The sequence below is a fragment of the Annulohypoxylon maeteangense genome (assembly GCF_022496945.1).
Source record: "Annulohypoxylon maeteangense strain CBS 123835 unplaced genomic scaffold GGS22scaffold_5, whole genome shotgun sequence".
Lineage (NCBI taxonomy): Eukaryota > Fungi > Ascomycota > Sordariomycetes > Xylariales > Hypoxylaceae > Annulohypoxylon > Annulohypoxylon maeteangense.
The window spans coordinates 710,910-734,436 of NW_025953252.1; the positions used below are offsets into that span (position 1 = coordinate 710,910).

Consider the following 23,527-nt stretch of genomic DNA (forward strand, 5'->3'; position numbering starts at 1 on the left):
ACGCCCAGGCTAATTACCTATTTAGGCATCCACATCTCCAACCAACACCAACACAAACCTCCAAGCTACCTAACTAACTCCTCTTATCCCCGATCTCCTATCCCCTATCCCCTAACCTCACCTTCAAAAATCCGTACTCAGAGCCACATCCTCCTGCACCGCCAAGTCGGCCAAGAACCTATCATTGTTCCTCCTCATCCGCTCCCACGAGTCCCGTCCAATCACCAATCTCAACACCTTCCCCTTCAACTTCCCCGCCAGCCCTTCCCCCGTCACCGCCTCGTAGATCCGGTCCACCCCCTTCCCCGGGTCCCCGATCTGCTTCCCGGAACTCCCGCTGTAGTGCGCCCGCATCTTGTCCACCGTCGTGCCTTCGTAGCCCGAGGGCAGCGCCGCTGAGGGCGCTTGGTACGCCGAGAGGAAGTTGGTCCGGAAGGCGCCCGGCTCGACTATTAGCACGGATATGTTGAACGGGGATACTTCCCCCGCGAGAGACTCGGACATTGCCTCCAGCGCCCCTTTGCTTGCGGCGTAGAGCCCGGATGTCGGTTGTGGGTCTTTGCACGCGATGCTGCTGAGGTTCACGATTGTCCCGCTGCGCCGCGCGCGCATGCCTGGGAGCGCGGCTTGTAGCACGTATAGCGGCCCGAAGAAGTTCGTTTGCAGCTGGGCTTGGGCTTCTTGTTCGCTGGGGTTGTGTTAGGGTCTCGTATCTAAAATTGGGGGTTTAAGACATGGAGGGGGTGGCTTACGTGGCTTGCTCGACGGCGCCGAGGACGAAGAAGCCGGCGTTGTTGATCAGGTAGTCGATTTGGCCGACGGCTTTGATCTTCTTGTCGATGCTGGCTTTCGACTCCGTCATGTCCAGCTCGATGACTTGCCCGCCGGCGTCCTCGATCTGCTTTACTGCGTCTGCGGACTTGGTTTTGTTCCGGACGGAGCTGACGACGCGGTGGCCTGCTTTGAGGGCTTTGAGACTTAGGATTAGGCCGAAGCCGTTGGAGGCGCCGGTGATGAACCACACAGGAGACGACATTTTGGTAGTTGGTGGGGGGTGTCTTGCGTGGTTTTGGTAATGATTTATGTCGAGAAAGAGAAATGAGAGGGTGCAAGGGAAATAACGTCACTCAGTTTGGCATCTCGAGTATGCGAATCTGCCGTTGGTTATGTAGTAGATGGAGATGCATACAAGGTGGTAAAAGCCGATGACGGTATGTATATCTCCGATGGAGTTAACATCGACCATATGCGTAATTACGTGGTTAAGTTAATGAAACATACTCACTAGCCTAGATTAAGCATATATGATGCTCATTACGGTCGCGCAAGGCGGCATAGAGGTCGAATGGTGGAAAGAAATGTCATTGATCTGACATCTAATGTGGGGTCCAATTGGTCCAACTTACGAGGATCAACCCGTTCACCATTACCCAGTTCGCATTGGACCCTTCTAATTGATTTGAGTTAAAACAAGAACACGGCACTTAATGAATCAGTCTTTTATTCAGCCATATGTCCAGTAGACTCGGGAAGCACCATCTTCGGTGGTAGTATAGCGCCCGAGGGTATTGCCGACCCACTCGGTGTCTTCATGCCGGAAGATAAGATCGTCCCCAAAGAAGGACTGTATCATGAGGGAAAACAGTTCTCGGATAAAGTGTATGGCCAGGGCCGAACACTTCCTCTCTTGATATATACATTCTGTTCATCATTTTGCTGCGAGGATACCGTGTGGAATTGCGGTTCGGGATTGTCATGTTAGACTCATCAGGGACCGTTATAGTTCGTCCTATGGGAGTCGCAATTGAGGAGGTAGTGAAGAGTTTACGCGACAACAATTAAAGTTGCTCTTCAGGCTTGGCCAAATCATCACGCTTCCCATCGGGATTATGATGTTGATCTCCTATAGTACCTGTGTATTAGCATGAATCTATATACGAAGTATGGAAGCTTAAGAATTCATACATACCACCTTGACCTCTCTCACTTCCTCCTGCTTGATCTATTTTACTAGCTTCCCTGCCGCCTCTTCTATTGCGGCGACGGTTACCACGACGGCCACCGCGACAACCACGGCGGCGTTGCGTCGCCTGGCTTCAGGTTCCGGCATTTTTCCCTATAATTTAAGTTAGTAAGTTGAATCGTGAGGTAGATAGATAGCTATATAAAGGAATAGTCGCGACTTACCGTCGATACGTTTTGTCCCATGTTCTGAGTATGCGCGTTTAGGTTCAGTTGGGGGGCGCACAAAGATGAGAGAATATCGTGAAGTAAGATAAAAAGTAAAAGAGGGAAAATATCAGACGAGCAATGATATATTCAATGTTAAGTACGATGTACCTGTAGAGTTTACCTTCGGAATATATAAGAGGGCAGGTACTACCAAGTACCTTCCTAGTACCTTCGAGTCGTGCCTTCTGCCTAACTGTGCGATTTGCGGTGATCACAAATCACCTACATTTTTAGAGGCAATTGCCGCCGTCCCCTTTTCTTTTATAAACAAACCAACTACATCTATTAACACGTTGGAACTCAAGGAGCCCATCGCCATTAGTCTAATCCTCGGGTGGATAGACTATTATTTTATCAAGGTCTGCCCCCTTATAATGAAACCCATTATACAGTCCGCCCACTGTGATGGTATTGCTTGATCCCTTCGCCAGTGTCAACTGGAGCGGCGTCGATAGAATGATGCCCTTATGCGTATCCCTCTGGAATAACGACTCAACATTCTCTGTGTTTCCATTTACGACAACGCTGCTAATACGACGGAGTTGCCATGATCCACCTATTCGGTCAGGGCTTCCACCAGCTGTCAGGGGTAATTGGTTAGCAATTGAATAGCCAGGAGGAATCGATCCAGTTAGACTTACGTTGGTCCCCGAAGCCCATATCATCAGTGTCTTTGCGCTGTCAGAACAAAAATACCAGAATCGCTTGTACGGACTACTCACTCTGATAATAGAAAGAAACCCATTGAGGCTTGCCCGTTCCCTTTATACCATTGAAGGTCACGGTGCTATCATTCCCCTCAATCCCCGTTACTATAGTACCACCACTAGCGAAATTCTACCAAGCATGTTACGTTAGCGACGTGACGCCTGTTTTCAGATTGAGCAGAACATACCGCTTCTTGCTTGAATGCGGATCCGCTGACCGTCGCATCTTTCGCGTAATACTCTTTGCCCTTCACAGGGCGCCAATCTGCCGTTTTCCTATATCAAGATTCTTGTTAGCATTTACCCGCAGAGAAATACTTACGATATGCAGGAATTAGGAGCACCTACACGTCTAGGTCATATACATCATGCCATTCCACTTCAAGCGTTTTCTTGTTGTCATCGATTATCATGGGCAACCAGATGTACCGACTTTCCCAGATGGAGTTCGAATCCCACTGGTCACCCAGATAAAGGTACGTCGTCTTCCCTCGGCCATTTATCCTTAGTGTGAAGCCAGACTGGGAGTTGAAAGTCCTGGTATTGAGCGGGGCAACGATCCAAGGCTGGCTCCACGGGCCACTCAAGCTGTCCGCACGGAAGCAAACGACATCTAAGAAGCACCATCAGTAAGATGCAGTCATGTATTTTGATAAGCACTTTACTTACTGTTCGGCCTATATCCAGTTTTATGACTCATCAGAGCATAATAACTCTTGTCTGTCTGGATGATGGTCGGTGCTTCGAGGTCGTACTTGTCAAAACGATGGACGACCTCGTCAAGGGCTGCGACTTGTTTATCGTATGAAGTGATATACACGTCTCTCCCACGGACGCTATCGCCGTTAGAATATAGAGCATACGATCGACCGTCCTTATAGTCAGTAAAGAGGCCAAAGTCCTGCGACCAGTTTCCTAGAGGAGCCGTAGCGTTCTCAAAGGTATAAGGCCCGGCGATTGTATCCGCCGTTGCGAAGCCTTGAAGGAGGAGGCCATAGCTAGAGTTATCGGCGTGCCACCACATCTATTGGCACGCGTTAACTTCAATGTACAGAAGATTAGACAACTAAGGGGGGCGCACATGATATCTTCCCGTCGACTCGCTTTTCACGACTTTCGGCCGCTGAATGATATTCTTGGGAGAAATATAAGGGTCCCCTTGAACTGGCTCTATTTTATTGGTTAGCACGTTGACTCCGATCGTTGATATTTTCTCCAATTAAATATCCTTACCTAGAGCAAGACCATGGGGTGTCCACGTAGCGAGATCCGGGGAGCTGTAGACGGATACACCACCACCTTCTGCCTGTCCCTGAGTCTTATACTCCCCGAACCACCAGAACGTCCCATTGTCGAAGAGGACACTGCCTGCGTGAGCATTAACTAGACTTCCGTCAGTTGCGCGCCACCGAGCTCCAGGTACGATGTACTTTGCCTGTGCTGCAGCTGCACTGAGCAGCAACAAGCCGGCTGAGAGCCGCAATTTCAGACCGAGCATGATTTATTCTCACTCTTACTCTCACGACGCGTACACGACACGGGCCTGAACATCTCGGTGTGTACCACGCTCACGACCCGAGGTTTATAAGGTACCAGCCAAGAAAGGCTCGTCGGGGTAATTTCTCCGCACTCGCTCTATCAGTCCCCGTTAAATTCGACTTTTTGGGCTGGGGTAAGAAGGGTTCTCCAATTCCAAGGCTTGGCAACTAAATTAGACCACTTAATAGACGTTTTATTACCGTATTAGGTCACAAGACGTGCGAATTAGACCATCGGATTCCTCGTTCTAGACTATGTAGGATTTAGCGGGTCATCCATCGTCCCCATCGTCAAGAAGACCTCGCTCTCTGTCATTCCGTGTGCATCGGTCGTGACGATAAACCTTATTCAGACTTAAGCTGTTGCTCGATCGCGCCGACATCTATCGTGGCTTGTCCCGTTCTTATCATTTCTACATCGGGAACAGAGGAGTGCTTCTCGCCGTCGAAAATCGCATCTATTTCCTCCAATGTGCGACCCTTCGTCTCGATCCAAAAGACAATCTTCAGGGCAGAGTTAGTAACGCGAAATTATTAAGGGATGTGGTTACGCACGATGAGTCCCAAGACAATAATATCCCATGATCCATTAATCATGTACATCCTCCATCCGATATTGGTCAAACCGATAGGCATGACGTACACCAACACGCATCTATCAAATCTAATTAGCATTCAAGGAACACTCATAACCTCAAGTTTATAATGCATACGCGAGCAGGTTCAATGATAGAGCTGAGAAAGCCAAGCCATTAGCTCGAATCGAATACTGTCATGTACGATTAGCAATCCTTGTTCGAAACCTCTTCTATCAGAAGAGCAAGATTCAGAGGACGAACTGTAAAAATGTTAGTCTATGCCACAGTATCAATTCAGGGCAAGGTCTTCACATACCCGAGAATACTTCCGGCGGATATAAGTACAATAAAGGAGTCCAGGCGAGCGAGTATGCACCTTGGAAAAGGAAGATGACGGCCACGTTCCCGTATACAAGACTTGTAGAGGCACCCGACGGGTTGTCTCCATAGATCTTGGTTAGACCTCCAATTACGAATAAGAATATGATCAGAAGAGTCTGGGATACGATCGCTGTGGGTTTCCTGCCAGCCGTGCCGGAAAGGTACGATCCTCCCAGAGCACATAAAAGACAGAAGACGTTCAGGACGACGTTCTATTTGGTGTCAGAATTGCCTCAATCGATTCTGATTGATAGGGAGAACCACTTACGGCCTTAAGTTGGTCATTTGTATCAGTAATCCCCGCCATCGTCAATTCATTATTGAGATAATAAGACGCAATGATGTTGCCGGCGATACAAGAGAAAGGTCCGGCCGACGCTCCGATGAGTAGACGCTTCCTCGCTGTTGGAGTTTTAAAGATCTCCTTCGGGCTCATCGTCCGGCCTTCTTTCTTCTCCCAGTCGAGTGCGTCAACGATCTCCTTATATATGGCGACTGAAACAGGGTCCAGAGTATCGCCATTGGAGTTAGTTTGAGCAACCGATGTTCGCGCATATTCGAAGTGTCCCTTGTGAACTAGCCACCTCGGTGATTCGGGGCTGGCCTGAGAGTTAGAACCATGAAAATAGCATTTATCGTAGGAGCTGGAGCTTACACGAAAGGCAATATGATGATACAAAGTATGGAAAATATTCCTTGGATCAGAGATGGTGCCCTCCACGCCCACTGAAACTTTGTCAGCCCTACGAACTTTTGGGTCCACAAATACCGCCGATCTTACTGTTGACTGCCACTGTCCGGTTCCAAGAGTTACTCCGGCAGCGATAAGGGCGCCCACGCTAGAAACCAGTCAGTTTCCAAAGCAGCAGGAATCTTCACTATTTCCAGCCCACTACCTACTAATAGAAATCATTCAATAGTCCGACACCCCAAGTACGCCACCGACTGGGAAATGTTTCGGATAAGTACACGCCAGATGAGACACCGGACATAGCGCTTCCAAGACCAAGGACAATACGGGCAACGACAAACATGGCGATGTTCTGCGCGGATGTCTGGAGCGCAACACCGATTAGTGCGAAGATTGAGGCCAAGAAGATAGTTGGGCGACGACCCAACGTATCGGTCAAAACGCCTGCAACGAGAGTTCCGAGAGTAGAACCAATGAAAACGGATGCCGTATTCAACCCAGTCGTGGCCGGAGTCAATTGAAAATAGTCCGTGTAGCTGGGCAGAATATTCAACCCGTTAAGCATGGAGCCATCATATCCGTTAGTCTTTTCGCAAGGGATATCAGCGACGGATATTCATTGCATTTACAGCTAGGGATGATGATGCTTACAGCTGACTGCACAGTTGAGCAGACCACCAACAAGAACGAAAGAGTCAATGTTGACTCCGGCACCCAGGCTGGGAGCCATGTTCCAGTTGGTGTTCGTTTCAACATCGCGTAGATTGATCCCTCTTCGAACAAATCGCACAGTCTCTCGAATGAGACAATTGCACAGAGGATCTACAGGAAAATATGCGGAAAAGCCACAGCGGAATGTCGCCGTTTTATTATCTTACATACATAGATCGTATAACCAATCCATGATCAGATAGCGGTGTACACTGTAAGCAAACAGTCCAGGGATCTAATAGATAAGAACCGTCACATTGAACCGATCTGCAATTTTCGTCTGCCCTCTTCGGCTTGGGAAGGATTTAAGCCGTGCAAAAGCTGAGAGATGGAAATGGATGGAGGGTTCATCCTCTCAACGTTACACCCGTCGCCTGCATGAAATACCCCAACATGAACCTACTTGGAGGGGACAGTCATGTGATAGATAGGAAAAGCGATAAGGGGGACTGGAGCTGAATAAGAAAGCCACCAAGCCACCCCCTTATCAAGCAAGCCACAAATTGCTTTTTTTATATCATCTTGCATCAATGATCGCGAGTCCCAAATTCCATTTTATTTATCACACTCATATATATACATGTAAAAAATCCAAAATATCTGACCTATACCGTTAGTAACCATCTATACCGTTTTGTGAAGCTAGCCGTTAAAAATCAGAACGCGGAACACCGCATATCGCACCATGTAGAACGCTATGCGGAACGCTACATCACATCACACAGTTGTCTCATCTTTCGCTGCCGGTGGCGCATCCGCAGCACTTGGCCCAGCAACGCCTTTCTCCAAGTCTTCCGCCCCCGTTTTACCCCCAACTTTCACCGATGTCGACTTTCCCGCATTTTCTGCGCGTCTCGCTTTCCTTCTTTGCGCCTTCTCGGCTCGAAGCTCGTTCTTCTCCTGGTCTTCCCTCATCTGTCGGATAATCGGGCTCTTCGCGCGGATTCTCTCGCCGTAGCGGTAGAAGACGAGGGGAATTGGGATCATCGCTGCTTCTAATAGCCCGAGAAGCGTGCCGGCCCATTGTGGTGAGAGGGTCGAGTACATGGAAGGGCCGGCTAGAGGGAGGGTGGCACCGAAAATAGAACGCGTGACTGCATTCCCTGCTAACGCCGAAGCGGCGTAAATTCCATAGGCGCCGGCTAGGTAGTTAGAGCCGTATATAAAGCTAAGAGCATTTCCGCATCCAAAAGGGATGCCGAAGGCGATGGGGACCGCCCAATGAATCGTCCCGGGGAGACATGTCCAGCTGAAAACGAGCTGGCCTACGGGGACTAAGATACTTCCGATAATCATTACACGCGCGGTTGCTTCTGGGGGCACCCTGCCGGTTAAGGGGTCTTTCGGGTGCGAGTTGATGATCTTGCGCCAGAAAGGCTCGCCGAGAATCGCGATCATGGATCCGACTCCTATACCGACGAATGCTAGCCCAGAGATACCCGGGCTCCAGCCGCGATGCTGGGAGAATACGATGGGATAGGCGACGAAGCATAAGTAGAGGATTCCGTATATGAGAGAAATCCTGTGTGAAGAGTTAGCAAAGAATATCCTTAATTGGTAGCTTGAAGAAACATACCAGACGTTGAAGAACCACAGGATGGGCTCTGTGAAGGACAACGCAAACGGGCGCAGCATGCTAACTTTTACCAGCGCGGCCGTGGACAGCTTCACATCGTAGCGACACCACCATCGCTCATCGTCGGTTTCCTTGCGTAAGCGCGCCGTCTTCGCTTTAAGAATCATCGGCGCGTAAGTTTCCTTGGGGAATAGCATGGTCGCTGTGCCGACACCGGCTAGGATTAGGACGAGCCAGTTGTCCCATCGCCAGCCGAGGTATTGGTATACGAATCCGCCAATTACTGGTCCGCTTCGTAATCATGAGAGTTAGTATCAATGATATGGTCCTTGGGGGCGGTTGGTGTAACATACGTGACAGGCCCATTCAAAGGTGCGATTGACCACAGGCTTAGGATCATGGCACTGGTTAGGAGCTGTGTTAGCTGACATTCATTTCTAAGATGTGTCCGGCGTCGATAACAAATTCCACATACTGACTCATTGTTAGCTGCCATCATATCATAGCTCAGAGGGATTACATGACTCACCCGAGTTTGTTCAGTTGATATATCGACGACTGTACCTGCGCTATTGGTAACCATGCAAGCACCGAACATTGCCCTGCAGCGTTGTTAGTAATGATGTATAGCACAGGTAATTGATTCTATCAATAACTTACCCAAAGAATCTAACCACTATGATTTCGGTCAACGACGTCGCTACGCAACATGGTATAATCAGAATTGTGAAGCATATCATGCAGCCAATGTACACGGGTCGGCGACCATACAGCTCGCTCACCGGCGCGACGAGCAGACTACCCGCCGCAAGGCCGAGTAGGTAAGTGGTGATGCCAAGCGTCGCGACTGTGGTGGAAACACCAAACTCCTCCACCAGGCCAGGTATGGCGGCACTATAGCTAGTACTATAGAATACGACGACCCAGGAAGTAAACGAGATAGAGAAGACGATCAAACCCCTGTACCATGACGGCCAATTCCGTGGATTTTCCGGGTCGTCCTCATCAAACACGACCTCGAAATCCGGCGGACGCGACGCCGAGCTCCCGATACTAGTAGTGGTTTGTATGCGAGCAACTTCTTCGAATGTTTCCTGGCCAGGCGAAAGCGCCAATTCAAGTGGCGATAAAGGATCGCTGTCGTCGGAAGCATTTGACGCGCGGCTTTGACAGCTACGCCGGCGCGGACTCTTTTCTTTCTCAAGAGAGCCCTCGCGCGAGGTCATATCGCGGGCCTCTATCGGACCGGACTCTCCTTTATCCTTGCCAAGCCCTTTCTCCGGATCCATTATGTCCGTTCGTAGGCCTTGGTTACCCGCGGGGACGGCTCACGGGACCTCTCAACGGCTCCCGCGTAGGTATTTGGAGAAGCTAGAATGAACCCAATTCGGAACTTTTAATCCCAGGTAAACTAGACAATTCCGGAAAATGCGATGCTTGTAATAATAATTGTCAAATAAGGCTCGAATCTGCTTTTCTCAAAGCAGGTTTCAGACCGAAATGAAGCTTTCATGGCAATATGTTGAGTCGGAAGAGTCAGCATGGTGCAAAAAAATAATTTACAAATAATGGTCATAAACTCCTATCACCGCACTAAGGTCGCTCTGGGTAATGGACAGGGCGATTTTGCCTAGGCAATTAGGTGCCCATGCACACAGCCTGCGCGGCATTGATTAGGAAGCAGAGAAGCTCTGGAGAGACGGTAGATTGCGACGGTAGCTAACTACCCCTGGCAGGTTTTGCAGTTGGAGAGGTGAGACCGTGAGAGAGTTATCAAAAATTACTACAAAACCGGCGGGATCGTGTCGTCTCATTGGTTCCCGGCTTCGTTATAGGTCTATCATTTTACGATCAACCTTGCAAAGCACGAGCGTAGCTGCTAGCTTCATCAGATTGGGCGGCAGATCGTGGGCATGCGGGAGAATCCCCATTCACCTTTCGGTGCCCCCAATCCCTGCAAGCAAGCCTTGGATGCTACAGTACGCATACTGCTACTGCTATTCCTCGCGAAGAATGGCCGCGCGAGAACTAGCCGAAAAGCGCGAGCCGATCCCGGGAAGCACTTATCTCCGTGTTATTAACCTTTCGTTTGTCATGAAATCAATTTTCGCCGGTGGTATTTTTTCTTCTTTCAGCAGCTCCTGTCAGGACTCTTTGTGAAAATGCATCACAAGGTCTAGGTATTCGTCCATGGACTTTTTCTAGAATCCAACATTGGCTATAGGCTAAAAGGCTATCAACAAAGCTATACGTAATGTCATCTTATCTTTATAGGTACGCTAACGCTTCAACGGGAAGGTCCTCGGGAAGCTCCACGGAAACACAAATAGTGGGAAACGCCTGGGACTCGCGACGAGGACCGAGATCTTATGTGCTTCGCGTCCAAAAGATTCATTACCGTTTTTCGCTTCGTCGAGAAATCCTTTTCTTCGGAAATGAAAAAGCGCTAGGGGTTGAATATCCCGAAAATTATTAGGAATTGTATTGCTCGCCAAAGAAGAAGCAATGGAGTGTCATCCTTGTCATAACTAAACCGAAAAGCGCCGTCAGCTAGGACTTCCACGATCAATTCGCCGAGGTTTTGGAATGTGCCACGGAGAATCAGACGATTTGAATCTGAAGATTTGAAATGATGCGATGCTAATAGCAATATCAAGGCTGGTGTATTACTCGAAAATCCTGGTTTTCCGAACGACGGCAAGATTCATGATTTATGCCCAGGGTAAGACATTCGTAGAGGTTGTGATGAAACATCCCGAAGTCCATATCGCATTTTTATCTGTTACAACCAAATGAGTTCTCTATAATAAGACTTGAATTGTTCATTACCTGACAGGCTGACTCATAAGCCTCAAGTTCCTAGCCATCTTCAGTCTCACATACGCTTTCCAAGATTTACTTTTTGTGTAACCCTACACCAAGTTTACTTTCGTATTTAGTATAAAGTCGTCGCACGAGAGGAATATAAGTTTCGCGTTACTATCAAAATTTCGTTAACAGCTATTGGCTGGAAGGACATGCAACAAGCTATACTGGCCGATCAAACAAGATTCAAGGCAACTAAATGCGTGAAGGAATAACATTAGCATGGTGTGCAACTCAAAGCGTTTAACAAGAGAGCCCTATAATCTTACGAGAATAGGTGTCTCATGCCGATAGATTCATCAGTTGCAAGTAATAGAATTCAAAGCCTCAAAGCTTCGGGAAGAATATCAGCGAAACAGTATAGTTCTACTCATAACTACCTACATACGCATGACTAACTACCTATCTTTGATCGACATCAGATTCATGTTCAACGTTGGTAGCGCTTGATCGATAGGCTTAAATTGTGAGATGATGATTGGATTCTCATACCGTTAGTACAACGGTCAGCCAAAATCTTCAGCCAGCCTTCTGTCGTATTTCGCGTTCAGAAGATCTGGTGACCGACACCCAAAACAGGACATGCTGGTCTTCTAGGAGAAGGGCTGCCCAATAAAGGATGTTTATAGACCTACCTTAGAAGCAACACAAGAACGCACAGCATTCGACTACCAAGATGGTGATGCTGACCGATCTTTACTCGTTGATCGGGACCGGAACCCCGCATCCGCAGTTCACATCCGATCCATTCGGGAGCATATATGTTACGCTGATTGTCTGGCTGTGGCACATAATATGGTAACGTCATGATGCGTTTCGACCAGTAACAGCGTGCATCTCCCAACCCATGGCTTTCCAGACATGCATATGTAATACATAATGTGCATTCTGATCGGGTACCAAAGTTCGGCATATGTCGGATAGGTTTAGTTAGTTATGTAAGATTCGCAGCGGAATTTGCTTCCGCTGTCCTATCCGAATTGCCGTCCCGAGTTGATGCCTTCCGATAGTTCAACATTTCAACACCATTATTTTCAGGAGATATTGTTGCCTGTCGGATTTAGGCAGAGCAGGCAGAGTTGGTCGATGCTTCATTAATACAGTGTAGATCATGGTTCCAGTGGCAGTAAGATGAGGGCTCGTGTTGATCCCTATTCTATTGTGACTCACGAGACATAGCTGAGGGTCCAAGCACACCATACGATCAACACATTTATCTAGGCGTCTGGTACATAAGCTATATAATTCAATAACTGTGTCCTCTCTATCGAATAGTTATAGTTTTTATGGTAGTTGTCGTTTGTTTTCGCGAATACTTCATACCTATTCATAAATACCTGTTACCTGTTACCTACGGGTTACCAACCAAATACCCTCCTACTTTGGGACCAGAACCGGTGAGAATAAAGCCCCTAATTGTCATTATCGTCCAGACAACGTACATCACTATTAAAGTCGCGTGTCACGCTGTTTTTCTTTCGCGTTCTCTCAGATTAAATAGACAATTGAACAGAATTGTCTCGAATTATTTAGCCAGACAGCCAAAGCAATCGGCAGAGCCGAATAATTGGAGAAGAAGAGAAAGTGAGAACGGGTGGCCTAAAAACGCCCCTTTTGCCCCTGCAAAATAAAGAATGATTGGCTCTCATTAATTCTCATTGGCTCCCAACTTTCAGATCGCGGGGCATTTTTTGGAGTTATGCTATGTGCCACGATAGGAAATGTGTAAACAATGCATATCCAGCATATGGCAGGCAGATCATCCCCACTAGGTGAACCACAGAGATGGTATGCTTGTTTACTTACTTACAGCCCTGAAGGTAACCCAGACGCGACCTTTAAAAGGCATTTACGTGCTTGTAAAACATCCTATTGGACTTACTTGAATTCCACTGCATTCGATGAATAGAGAAACTTTGTAAGCTTACTCACATACTACATACTACATACCATTTTGGTACCTACATTCGTGTCTCGTTAGCTTGTCCTCTTAGGAGGCCAGTAATTATCATAACTACGAGATGGGAGATCAGCAAGATCTTCCCATCGCGCTTCGTCGCACGCCGCGGCTCAGTGTTGGAAGATCAGTTTCTTCGGAGTTATCACGATTGGAAACAGCCGCGACAAGTTTAAGGACCCCAAGTAAACCCAGATCTAAGAAACGAGTCCGATTTTCAGACCCGGGTCCAGAAATCGAACACCACGATGCGGCCTCGACAACGGGACTAACACCCATGGTCCGCCGCACAACTCTAAGCGCTACCCCTTCGTCGAAACGTAGGCGACGCTCAGAACCAATGAGTCGAAAAACTTACCCAGGTAGTGAAATGGGCGAGCAAAGCCATAACAATAATGGAAATGGCAGCAACGAAATACGATTTCTCTCCCTACGCCAAGTTCTCGACGATCGCGTTAAGAGGCGCATACGTCGGAACGGGTTGAGCGAGGAGATGAATACAATTACCCAAGAGAAGCGGCGGCGCACGCAGGATCAGAAAACCGAGTTGGAGCGTCTACAGCAAGAGCTCGCGGAGAAAGACCACGAGATCGAGAGACTGCAGAATACCACCGTGGCTCAAGATACAGAGCGCATCATGGAGCTAGAGTACGAGATCGACTCGCTCAGAAACGAACTACGCAGGAAATCCGTACCTGAACCCAATCCCGACCAGACACAGCGTTACGACTGGACCATGGCCGCAAGGGATCCGTTCTCCGATAGCTACATGGACGACGACGACGGCTTCGGGGACACCACGATGGCGGATCTAGTATGCAGCACCCCATCCAAGAACAACCGCGCATCAGCATCCTTCCCCACGCCACCATGCACCAGCCCCACGATCCCATTCACCCCGTCATCCACGCGGAGAGACGACCCCGTAACACCGCAATTCCACAGCGGGCCCGGGATGCAAACCGACATGGGCGTGCAAACATCCTTCATCTTCCCCTCACCAGACGAGCAAGAAGAGAAACAAGCCCTCGAAGCCGAGCTCGGATCGCTGCGTCTCGAACTCACCAAGCTAACCGAAGTGCTCGAGACCCACGAAGCGCTGAAGTCGCGGCTCGCAGAAAAGCTGACCTGCGCACAACCCCCCTCATCTTCATCTTCAACACCAGTAGAAGCGGGGTCCATGGACGTCGAAGCCCATCTCGACACAGTCCTACAGTCCCTCTCGGACCGCACCGCCGCGCTGCTCGACCTCAACACCTCCCTCAGCGCGCTCGGCTTCCCCGGCTCCGACGCCGGCGAAATGATCGTTGCGCTGACCAGCGCCTTCCGCTCCGCGCGGCTGGAGCTGGAGTACCTGACGCCGGGGGAGCTAACGCTGCCGCTCTCCGCGCACGGCGCGCAGATCCTGGATTTGGTGCTTGTGCGGCTGCGCGAGCTGGCGAAGCAGGTTCGGGAGGACGAGGACGCGATCGACGAGTACCATGCGCTGGAGCTGTCGTTGCGGCAGCAGCTCGGGGCACGGGTCGATGCGATGGATAGTATGCGGCTGAAGCGGGAGGAGGATGTGCGGGAGCGGGACGCGAGGATTGAGGAGTTGGAGGTTGGGGTTGAGAGGATGAAGGGTGCGGCGGAGGGGTATAGACGCGAGGTTAAGGAGTTGGAGGGGTTGGTGGTGAGGATGGAGGAGGAGGGGAAGAGCGAGGCTACGCGGTTGAGTGCTGAGCTTGCGGGGGCGAGGGCGGAGGTGGATTGTGAGAGGGCGGGTGCGAGGAAGTTGGAGGCTAGGTTGGTCGGTGTGAGGGAGCAGGCGGAGGCGTTTAGGATACAGTTGGTGGAGCTGCAGCAGAGACGGACGTGCGAGGTTAAGGCGCTGAATAAGTATCATGGCGCGGCGCTTGCGGTGAGGGATGCGAGGGTGCTGGAGTTGAGGAGGGATATCGAGAGTATGGGGAGGAGTCTGCATGAGGCGCATTTGATGGTGCAGCGGTTGAGGGTTGAGAACTTGGGGTTGAGCGATCGGGTCGATGAGGAGAGGAATAGGGCTACGGCTGCTGTTGACTCGATGAAGGCAGAGCTCGAGAGGGTATTGCGGATGAGTGCGGAGTTTCTCGCTACGCCTGTCAAGGCGAGTGGTAGTAGTCGGAGCGGTTCAGGAAGGAGGAGTGTCGCTGTCGGTTGCAGTGTTGGTGTTGATGCTGCTTCTGGTGGTAGCGGGGAAGAGGTAGAGGCAGAGCCAGAGAGCGAGACTACGACGCCTGAGGGTAGTCCCCTGAGCTCGGGGTCATACCTCGCTGGCGCACTGGCAAAGTCGGCAAAGGGAAAGAAGAAGCGGAAGTATGATAGCGGCTTGGGACTACTCGATGAGGATGAAGATGGTTCCGTTGACCTGGTGTAAAATGCCTCATGATCACACACATCGCGCATCACACGTCGCTCACATATCGCACATGCAGTCATGCATTTCACTGTATCTTCTTTGTACAATCATCCATATCTACCTGCCTAAGTACAGACATCACTTGTTTCTCGTTTATCGTTTATCGTCTAGGCGTTTTGTTTATTGTTTCCTGTTTCCTGTTTCTTGTTTGCTATCTACCGGCGTTGGATCTAGAAGACTGCCGGAACTAATTTGGAGGCAGTCGGCAATGGCGTGTTTGTGATGCTATAGCAGCACCGGATTACTCTTATGGATTGGGCCTAGTCCTCTGTGTTGATACCGCGATGCTAGGCCTCATCAAGGCCTCGCCTATTTTGACGAACGGATTATAACTCCTAGCGCTTAAGCACTGTATATTCACATACATACTACATCTAACTACTGCTAACGACTACTACCTTCACGTCCATATGATGCTACCTCGTTGCCGTGTTGTGACCGAGCAGGTCCGAATGGGGAACCTGCTCACGAGTTGGGACTTGCCAACCTGATTCTAATCCGTCCTCGGGGTAAGAGTTGGTGCACGTTCTGTCCTGAAAGGGATAGGTGATGGGGTCACGATGGCCACGCATTCGCCTAAGACTTCGCAGCCTGCTTTGCCTGCCTGTGCCTGCTCGTGCCTGCTTGTGGCCTCCACTACCCCTTTTTTTCCTCCTTAAGCGACGGCACCTAAGCGACGGCATTCGTACGCAGAGCCGACAGGTTTCGGCAATGACCCCGTCGCCTCCGACTAAAAGATGGGATGAAAATATCATCTATTCGCTCTCACTACGACTCGTGGTATTCCTGCACGTCGAACACGAGAGAGTAATCAATATTGTCATGTCATCTACTGCTCTAATTCCAAGTTTCTCGAAGGAAGTTTCCTAGGGGATCGTCAGGAACGTGGATTTCTAAGCGCCTTGTCATCTATTAGATTGACCCCCTGACGAAGCCGACGATGCTATCACCATGGCCAGGAGTATCCGTAGTAAGGGCGCACACCCATGGCCGTTCCTATAAGCCGGGTCCATGTCGTACATACCTAAATACATGCCTACATACATACATACCTACTAGGTATACATAGACCAAGTTTGTAGGCGTCTGTATCGGTACAAGCGTAGAAGTACAATGCATCGCTGACGACTACGACCTTACTCTGATCCCAAGCTAATAGTCTTACAAGGGCCGAATCTCAATACATATCTGCATACGAACCGGCAAACCAGTAAGCTATATTGTGTATGCGGCGCAAACAAGGCAAAATGCCAGTCGACAACATAGTCGACGACGGCGTGATATCTCGTGTTGGACTACCGAGCGGCTGGCAAGGCTGGGAATAGCATTCAGTTGTGTCGATCTTTCGAGATAATGGTATACTATAACAGGGTTTCCTCGAAAGAAAGTAGCGAACTAAACAGTATCTTGGGACCTGGCAAATCTACGGTTACATCGTACGATCATGCAGGACAGGACCCAGCTTAGCTTCCTTGCTACCCCCAAGCGGTGCAGTCAGACGCACGTGTGAGCAAGAATCCGCAAGAAGACCCTTTCTGCCATTCTTGGGATCAGGCCGGGGTCGCGGAGAAAAAGACGTTGGAGAGCTTCCAGAAAGAAAGGAGAAAAATCAATAGATCGCTATAATGGTAGTCTGTTAAGGCAACTAGAGACAGTTCCGGCAAATATGCCCGGCCCCCATACTACCCAAAGGGCAATGATCGGCAGAGCCGTTGTCGTGGTCGGTGTGGCAGTGCTCTTTAGGCGCCCCGGCGCCCTACGGGATGATGCAAGCGCGCATGAGGAGGGATTCCCGTGCGCAGGAACGCTTTCGTTGGTACAGCGGGATGACGGAATAAGGGTCCAACATACCGTTGAACACGAGGTCTCATGCATTGGCGAGTCGTCGCCCGGTTAATCCCATTTATTTTATTTTATTTTTCTTTTGACCACGACGACGACGACACGACGCCTAAAAGGTGCGAAGGGGGAAAAAAATAAAAAATTTCACTCGAGCGCGCCTAAGCTACGCGACGCGACGGGGGGGATGGGGATCATACTATCGTGACGATAAGGGGTCCCCCCCCCTCCCCGGTGCTCCCCCCATCCCGCGGTCATGGTTATGCTTGAATTTGTCAGACCCTAAACCCTGAGGATCGGTTCGGAACCGCGTGGCCGTTGACGGGTTCCCATGAACCGTTCAAAACAATTCGAGCATTAAACGAACAATAACATCGTAGTTAATGTTCGAGGTAAGCAAAACATCCGTCCCAGGCTCGTGGGTAAGGAAAAAGGCTTGAAAGGGGGAGGCAGTGGAGAGGTCCCGGTGTGTAATCGACCCAAGGATGAGAGTTAGTACTATTGTTTGTATTCTGTACTATGAAAATGTACTATTATCGGGTAGAATGTCGGGAAGGCCCGAAAGGAATTCTCCTTAGGTCTCGACTCTTCAACTATGGGCGAGATGGGTGATCATTGATCAAAGCTAGGGATTCCTACGATCAAAACTGGGGATTTCCTCGCTATCGGGTGCAGCGAAAGAATTTCAATTCTAGATTACGCATAGTACTACCTAAAGACCTAGTAGGCATGTACCTAGACAGCTTAGATAGCCGCCGGAGAACCGCCAAAGGACTCGGCCGTGCGTAACGTTTAGGGGATAGGGGTAGATACTAGAAAGATTGTACGTCGTAGCTGCGATCCTCTGTAGCCAGTAAGCGTTAGCGCTCGATAGCCCTATAAGCAACCCTTATAAAGGCCAGGTATGGTAGGCGGTTCGGCGGCACAGTGCTCTGTATTTTTGTACTTTGCGCTGCAACGCCAAGTTATCCTTGGGTCCTTGCAGAGGGATTTACTACATGGGGGTGTATGGAATGCGACGTAAAATCAATAGTCCGTCCTTCGCATCCGTGGGGCGAGTTGGGGCCAAGGTCGGTTCCGTCTCCTTTCGACGTTTAGAGCTTCAAGGGACCGCTCAAGGGACGTTCAAGGGACGGCGCATCGTCGAAAATCAGCGAGAACTCCTTTCCGGGGTTCGCGCCGGTGCAACCCTCCGAACAGGGCTTCTCGGCCGGGCGGGTAGCTTAACTATCTTTAGACATCGAACCTTGGACGAACCTTGGAAGCTCGATAACCTTGATAACTTTGAATGATATCTCGTAATGGAAGTTACCGAGTAATTGTAATATAGGACTGGGACCCCAAAGGACCTGACAGGGAGGAGGGGAACGTGCTGCCAAGTTTCTTTTTAAAAGCGGGTTCTCTTTCATGCAGAAACCGGAGTTGGCGCCGTCATTGGATATCCCGAAAAATGCTTCTTCTTAGAATAGCTATACAGCCTTGACAGCTATATGCACTATACAGCGGGCGAGGCGAATGAATTAAAGACGACGAGTTTCCCTCGAGGAAATATTTTTGCAGATCTACAGAACGTGCCCCGTCCGGTTATCGACACGAGGTAGATCTGTAGATCTCGTCGATTTTTCCTATTGTCGTTGCCCTATGACATGCTGGCCCGTAGGAAAATTTTAGCCGCATGGCCCTTTCGACGTGAAGTCGCCAATGAGTCGAAGAGGAAGAGGCACCGGGAACACGCGAAAAAAAAGGACGTTGGGTAGATGTGCCTCATTTACACCAATTGCGTTCCTCGACAGGCACGGCGTTGCCCGAGGATAATACATCACCAAATCGTCAGTATGCGGACATAGGGACATCCGACCACCAACCACGATGGGCGGCTGACGAAGCCGCGCTCAAAAGGGAAACGGTAACGGACGGAAGTCGCATTATTACAGTACGCTCGGCCGATGATGTGACCTTGAACCCCGGTACGGATGAGCCAATGTCCCGTTAGGAATTTTAGCACAGAAGTAAGTGAGAAGTAAGTGTGGAGGGTTATGTTGCATTGTAAAGCTTGGCATGCAAAACAGACATAGAATTCGACCGGTGCGTAAGATAATAGCGAAGCAGATAAACCAAACATCGAAAGCACGAAAGTGGCAGAGTGAGTGAGTGGCAGAAATGGTAGAGTGGCTACGGGGACGGGAATCATAGGATGAGCAGCTGACTCCAATCCAATGAGTCGGACAGGTAAGCCACATAAACCCCTTCGAACACGATAATGAGCCGGACATATACATACCTATAGGTACCCGCTGCCTCTGCCTACCTAACCTGCCTACATAGGTACCTACTTACCTACCCAGTTACCGAAGCGATAGCGACAACCTTGGAATGTGGCTAGCATCCTCCACCGAAGTAGCGAAAGGTGTCGAAGCCCGATATAGTTCCGGGTCGTTATAGGCACTAAAGCACTACCACTCGAGCTGAAGATTAGGTATATTAAAGGAATCTTACCTGAGTATAATATGCAGTCATATCCAGATGCTCTTATATATGCTGATCGCATTGGTCGGGGGAGCTTAGACGCGAACCACATTACCCATCAGATGATATCGATATACTGTGGATTTCTCTAGGATTTCTCTAGGATTCCTCCAGAGCACCAGTCGGGATATTTATCTGGCGATGTTAGTGCAGCCTCGCTGCATGGGCCTCATGAAGATAGCGCTGTAGTTTTAGTCATCTAGGAGGTCCCGATCTGCTATTGGGAGAGCCTCTGTTTCATGTAGAGACTAGTCCGATGCAAGACGTCAATCTGGCCTATGCCACGTAGACGATAATCGATTCGTTGACCTTGTAGAGAGTCGAGCTCGTCGCACAACATGCAGACTCCCTGTAAGAAGGGTTACAAGAGCACGGCCGAGGATTGTTCGTGCAGCGAAGCGGTGAAAGCATGATAACCCGGACGAGTCGCGTCGATCCCGAACGAACATGGCCTTAGACTGCCGGGCTCGACGATGATAAAACACAGCTAAGTATGTGAGACAGTGGAGATTCACCCTGTCTTCGAAATCGAACGAGGAGGTCAGAATTGAGGCCGGAAAGAACTATTTTACACATAATCGCGCCACAAGCAAGTAACGCGACGTTACGGAACGACTCCCGGCGACCGTTGAATGTGCCGATATGCACCTTTAGGTGGATACACATGCCCTTAGTGCCTTCACCGCGGGGAAACGAAAGGGACACTTAGAGGCCCAAGCACGGTATGGGTATGCAAGTTCGACTCCCCCCTTATCCCTTCATCTTCAAGCCACATACAGAGAAACGCGACCCAGCGACCCAGTGACTGAGGTTTGACTGGTGGTGACATGGTTTGCTGGGTTGTTTTATCATAATAAAACCTCCCGGAGTATTGCTATTATTATTAGTAGGTCTTGAATTTGCCGGCACTGGCGTTCGGGACATGATGTTTTGTTTTGTTTTTTTCTTCCCTACCTACCAACCTACAGTACCTAGCACCCTCCAAATCAATGCGGCTGTTAAACGGAGGTGAGACCCGAATACTACATCGAGGTCACTGAGTAGTACGGCTGAGATGTTGTGGGGAAGATCAATTCCCATAAGCTGCGGGATCGATCTAGGCAAATAAAGTAATCTGAGCAGTCTAAATAATCTTCTTCTCTTGGCGTTCCGCAAAATGCTATGTTCGTGAATCGTCTGCAGAATGGTCGAGATGTCGAAATGTCTTAATGTCGAAATATTGTCGACAGAGCATACCTATTTTTCCGACTGATCTTCATCCTCTCTGTCCACTGAGATGCTCTGTATATCGGATACCTACCCGATAACATGGAATGCTTAGATATTTTTGGCGACAATTAATAAAGAGTGCATATTGTATGATGCCCAGATAGGTATACAATTAGGCAATGTACTATGTAGTACGTGTGCATACCTACCTAGTATCCATGAGTGCACAACTAGATCGCTTCTATCAAATGGGTATCGTGTACCACTCTTTGACGATTTCTGGAACGGCAGATTGACGCCCTGTCAGGTACGGATCTATTGATTCATGAAATCGACTCTCGAGGAAAGTAAACTGTGTAATTTATGCGGGATTACTTCTATTAGCAGCCGGCAGCTACGCTCTTTAATAGTAACTTTAATAACATAACACTTTTTCCGTAATAACACAACACCTTCTTAATTAAAATTAATTAATACTATAACGCCCCGCCACCTAATTTCGCAGCGTTTTTATCGCACACTTTATTTAAATTTAATTTTATTAATTTTACACCTTATAATTACCTTTTTAATTTAATTACATAATATATATAATTACGTTAATTAAATTAAATTAATTTATTTTAATTAAATTATTTATAATAAAAATTTAATAATATATATTTTAAATTATATAATATTAATAATTAAAACGTTAATTATATTAATTAAATTAATTATTTTAATATTATTTTAATTAATTTATATATAATTAATTTATTAAGTTTTATAAACGTAATATTAATAATTATTAAAATTATTAAAATTATTAATAATTTTATATATTATTTATATTATTTAATTTTAACGTAAATTTTATATAAATTAAAAATATCGTAAAAATATATATTTATAATAAAAATAACCGTATAAAATTAATAAAAAATAATATATTAAATATAAAATGCGATTTAAAATATAATTTAAATTAAAATGTTTATTAATTTTATTAATTTTATAAATTTTACATATATTTTTTTAATTTTTTAAAAAGTTAATTAATTTTTTTTTTTTAAATTTAAATTTTAAATTTATAACTTTATTATCGTTAAATTAATAACCGAAAAAGTTTATTATATAACGAGATTTTATAATTATTATAATCGTTATTTTTCGAAAATTAATTAATTAATTTCGTACGATTTAATTCGTACGTTTTAAAATTTAAAAAATTTAATTTTCTTTTATTTTATTATAAAATTAATAAAAGTATAATTATATAAATCGCATAACGCCGATAACTTTTAAAAAAACGAAAAAAATTTAATATAACTTTTTTTTATAATTTTTAATTAATTAAAATTAAGCTTTTATCCTTAATAAACCATTAATAATAATTAATATTTTTTATTTTTAAAATTTAAACTTTAATAAATTAATCGCAATTAAAATTAACTCGTAAAAATTCGAAAAATACGTATTTATAAAATAAATTTTATTATTTAATAAATAATTTTTTATAAAATAATTAATTTAAATTTTAACCTTTTTAAATTACGTAATTTTTATACGTAAATTAATATTATTTTTATATTTTTTTTAATAAAATTAAAATTATTTTAAACTTTATTAATTTAAATAAACTTATTTAACCGTATTTAAATAAAAAATTTATTTTAATTTTTTTAATAATTTATTTATAATTAACTTTATTATTTATATATATTTTATAAATTTAATTATATAATAAATTTAAATTATAATATTTATTTTTTAAATAACATTTTAAATATTAATAAGCCGTTTTAATTTAATTAATTATAATTATTTTATAATTACGTATATAAAATATTATATATTAATAATATTTAATTCGTTAAAAAAAATAAATAATAATTATATAATTTAAAAACGTTATACGTAAAAAAATTAATAAAATAATTAAAAAAAAAAATATTATATATTATAAAAAAACTTAAATTATAAAATTTTATTTTAACGTATAAAAAATTTAATTAATTTAAAAAATAATTAAATTACGAATTAAGAAAATATATTACGTACGTTTTTATTTTTAAAATTTTTTTTTAAATAATTTTTATATACGTTAAAACGTATTTTCGTTATTAACGTACATATAATTTCGTTAAACTCGTATAAAATTATCGTAAAAATTTAATTATTTTTTAATATTTAAATTTTAATATTAAATTTTAATTTAAACTTTTATTTTTTTAAATAATTAAATAATTTATTCGTTATTTTTTATTTTATTTAAATTATTATTTTCGTTATCGTTTT

The 23,527-nt window shown here is 46.2% G+C and overlaps 5 protein-coding genes across 5 annotated transcripts; 1 reads left to right on the top strand and 4 right to left on the bottom strand.

Annotated features, from left to right (window-relative positions):
• Nucleotides 1-42: 42 nt before the first annotated feature.
• GGS22DRAFT_116038 (NAD(P)-binding protein) lies at nt 43-1,221 on the bottom strand. Its single transcript, XM_047958096.1, has 2 exons — nt 753-1,221; nt 43-688 (listed from the first exon to the last, which is right to left on the bottom strand). The coding sequence occupies exons 1-2, from the start codon at nt 1,034-1,036 to the stop codon at nt 124-126; spliced, it is 849 nt and encodes a 282-aa protein (XP_047820486.1). The 5' UTR covers nt 1,037-1,221; the 3' UTR covers nt 43-123.
• A 1,108-nt stretch (nt 1,222-2,329) lies between these two features.
• Nucleotides 2,330-4,778, bottom strand: GGS22DRAFT_199058 (carbohydrate-binding module family 35 protein). The gene is made up of 8 exons (XM_047966228.1): nt 4,173-4,778; nt 4,021-4,109; nt 3,609-3,963; nt 3,288-3,552; nt 3,128-3,215; nt 2,955-3,069; nt 2,874-2,903; nt 2,330-2,812 (listed from the first exon to the last, which is right to left on the bottom strand). The coding sequence occupies exons 1-8, from the start codon at nt 4,435-4,437 to the stop codon at nt 2,556-2,558; spliced, it is 1,464 nt and encodes a 487-aa protein (XP_047820487.1). The 5' UTR covers nt 4,438-4,778; the 3' UTR covers nt 2,330-2,555.
• Nucleotides 4,779-4,822: 44 nt separating this feature from the next.
• Nucleotides 4,823-6,883, bottom strand: GGS22DRAFT_178777 (putative hexose carrier protein; the record flags this gene model as incomplete). Its single annotated transcript, XM_047963603.1, has 9 exons — nt 4,823-4,981; nt 5,033-5,132; nt 5,191-5,246; nt 5,382-5,648; nt 5,705-6,035; nt 6,092-6,162; nt 6,218-6,275; nt 6,337-6,713; nt 6,779-6,883. The coding sequence occupies 9 exons, from the start codon at nt 6,881-6,883 to the stop codon at nt 4,823-4,825; spliced, it is 1,524 nt and encodes a 507-aa protein (XP_047820488.1).
• A 672-nt stretch (nt 6,884-7,555) lies between these two features.
• Nucleotides 7,556-9,703, bottom strand: GGS22DRAFT_178778 (polyamine transporter 3; the record flags this gene model as incomplete). The annotated part of the gene is made up of 5 exons (XM_047963604.1): nt 7,556-8,360; nt 8,415-8,705; nt 8,768-8,829; nt 8,944-9,016; nt 9,075-9,703. The coding sequence occupies 5 exons, from the start codon at nt 9,701-9,703 to the stop codon at nt 7,556-7,558; spliced, it is 1,860 nt and encodes a 619-aa protein (XP_047820489.1).
• A 3,367-nt stretch (nt 9,704-13,070) lies between these two features.
• On the top strand, nt 13,071-16,058 carry GGS22DRAFT_116106 (uncharacterized protein). Its single transcript, XM_047958097.1, has one exon. The coding sequence runs from the start codon at nt 13,301-13,303 to the stop codon at nt 15,629-15,631; it is 2,331 nt and encodes a 776-aa protein (XP_047820490.1). The 5' UTR covers nt 13,071-13,300; the 3' UTR covers nt 15,632-16,058.
• Nucleotides 16,059-23,527: the final 7,469 nt, after the last annotated feature.

Excerpts from the sequence above, each read along its gene's own strand:
- GGS22DRAFT_116038 (XM_047958096.1), bottom strand. The coding sequence starts at position 1,036 with ATGTCGTCTCCTGTGTGGTTCATCACCGGCGCCTCCAACGGCTTCGGC. Across the intron at positions 689-752 it reads GGCGCCGTCGAGCAAGCCAC|CGAACAAGAAGCCCAAGCCC; the intron begins GTAAGCCACCCC and ends ACACAACCCCAG.
- GGS22DRAFT_199058 (XM_047966228.1), bottom strand. The coding sequence starts at position 4,437 with ATGCTCGGTCTGAAATTGCGGCTCTCAGCCGGCTTGTTGCTGCTCAGT. Across the intron at positions 4,110-4,172 it reads ACCCCATGGTCTTGCTCTAG|AGCCAGTTCAAGGGGACCCT; the intron begins GTAAGGATATTT and ends CCAATAAAATAG. Across the intron at positions 2,813-2,873 it reads TATGGGCTTCGGGGACCAAC|CTGGTGGAAGCCCTGACCGA; the intron begins GTAAGTCTAACT and ends TACCCCTGACAG.
- GGS22DRAFT_116106 (XM_047958097.1), top strand. The coding sequence starts at position 13,301 with ATGGGAGATCAGCAAGATCTTCCCATCGCGCTTCGTCGCACGCCGCGG.